General features: G+C 42.9%; 1 protein-coding gene across 1 annotated transcript in view; it reads left to right on the top strand.

Moving 5' to 3' along the window:
- Window positions 1-2,147, top strand: part of LOC118408615 — a gene marked incomplete in the record, with an annotated part of 11,270 nt that overhangs the window by 695 nt on the left and 8,428 nt on the right. Inside the window, 2 exon segments of the mRNA XM_035809435.1 lie at window positions 1-140; window positions 583-599. Coding sequence (XP_035665328.1) covers window positions 1-140; window positions 583-599 — 157 coding nt within the window.

Raw genomic sequence — 2,147 nt, forward strand, 5'->3', positions numbered from 1 at the left:
CAGATGGAAAACTACTTTGATTTCTTGTCCGCTAACGTACAGACTGATCAGGGTCGCTGGACCGCCCCGTATCTAGACGCCTGGGGCCTCGGACTTATGGTGACATTCACTGTACCTGCCATCAGTAAAATAACTAATAAGTAAGTATAGGGTATAGACATTGCGAATAAATCACCCCAGTAATCATGTGTAGTAAATGTGAATTTGATGAGGTCACAACTAATGCCAGACATTCCTGTAAGTGCACAAGCTTAGCACTAGTGCATGTCCATGCCGTACACTTTTTCATACTAACTAACAAGGTGCACTCTAGTCTCCCTTTTTCTTTAGAGTAACCTATACTTACATTTCCTTTGGTTCTTCTAACAGGGATCGTTTTCGTGCGATCCTGTTTTTGCACCTCCAAACAGTGTGGATATTTCCGTTTTTTCACAAATTCTGTGTCGCATGAGGTCTAGCATTATTTGTGACTCGTCATGGCTGTCAGATTTTAAAACAGTAGAACCAAAGACCCTTGACGACAAATAACACTTGGAAATCATTTATTAAAGCAACTTTTAAACATATTTATTCTTTGATAAGAGGTGCTCGCCTGTGCTGTATGTGAGAACTTTGTCACTACAGTTGTAAATACTTCTTCTTCGATGACACCCGGCAGCCATGGCCGAATTCCTGTCTGTGTTTTGTGGTGTGTTGGTGTTGTCATAAGAGCAGGGACAGTGAATGACTCCACAAGCCGGCTACCGTATCTTTGACACCCATGTATTTTGTTGTTATGGCATCTGGGCATCATAACTAATGGTTCACCTCAGCCATACTCATTCAGAACAACCCACGACAATGTTTCCTGTGCACGAATGACTCGGAAACAAACGCATGCTCATCAGCCGAATGCAGCCATCTCTAATCCATGCCATTAAGTGACATTTTCACGTTTCCTACTGCCACCGGTTTGTACATATTGTATTGTGGATGCAGCCTTTCTTTGCTTTGTGCTGTCCAGAAATACCATATCATGACTAAGCTTTGTGACCAAATGTCTAATAACATTCAAGCTCTATACAGTCATTCTGAACACGCAGTGTAAAATATCAAGCCAATATACAAAATACTGAATACTAGTAACAAGTTTCACAAACATTGCACCAGGCCAGTAACACTATGAAAAATTCAAGGCCGACAGAGAGTATTGCCATCTAAAATTGGAAGCTCTAAAGGGCTGACGACTGAAAATAAGACCTCTTCTGTGTGGCACGAAGTCAACCGAGGCCCATTTCGCACCAACGGAAGAGGTCTATAGAGCTTGCACTGTGATGCCTTATAACATTCAAGTTAGCCAGTAAGGATTACTCGCGTATATATGGGTTTGTATCAACCTTAGCGAGCAGAATATTCTAGGTACTCATTGTCTGAACTTTCGTTACATTACCATTTATGATGTGTACCTGGCATTTCAACTGATGTTGTCCGTATACGTTACATATGTTCGTTTACCTGTTTCCCGTCAAGCTCATTCTTGTACGCAGATCCCCGCCCGCTGCCTATAAAACTTACCTCGGGTAGGCTCTGCTAAACCGGGTTAGGTTTTCACTTTTGTGGGCTTGGCTTTTTAAACAACTGCCAGCCATTCAGAGAACCTAAAGACATCATTAAGGTGATTCCCTGGTTGGCTGCTAGCTGATTATCAGCTAGCAGCCAACCAGAGATTAGAGGTCATGCTCAAGAAAGTGGAAACCTCAGCCCGGTTTAGTAGAGCCTAGCTACCCAAACTATGACGGCCACGGGCGAGGATCTGCGCAGGAGATTGGTCAAACGTTCTGGACCCATGTGTCACTTCTTTGTGTGTCATGTAGTTGGCTAATCACCATGTGTACATTGTGCCCTAGCATTTATCCCTCGATCGGCTGACCACCTTACTACACTAACAATGTAGTCAAACGCATCCTTTTAGTGAACCATTAGCTTTGACGCACGTCTTGCATGCTCATCTAGAATGGTGAAATTGTCATGTTCTAAATGAGGATTCTGGTACAATCTATTTTTAGGTTACATGGACCTGTAGAGCTAATGTATTGTAGATGTCTTTCCCGTCGCATGCATGTCCTTGTCTACTGTACAATTACGGTGTTCTAACTTCCGTTCGCATG

Source organism: Branchiostoma floridae, chromosome 2, assembly GCF_000003815.2.
Source record: "Branchiostoma floridae strain S238N-H82 chromosome 2, Bfl_VNyyK, whole genome shotgun sequence".
In the NCBI taxonomy this organism is placed as follows: domain Eukaryota; kingdom Metazoa; phylum Chordata; class Leptocardii; order Amphioxiformes; family Branchiostomatidae; genus Branchiostoma; species Branchiostoma floridae.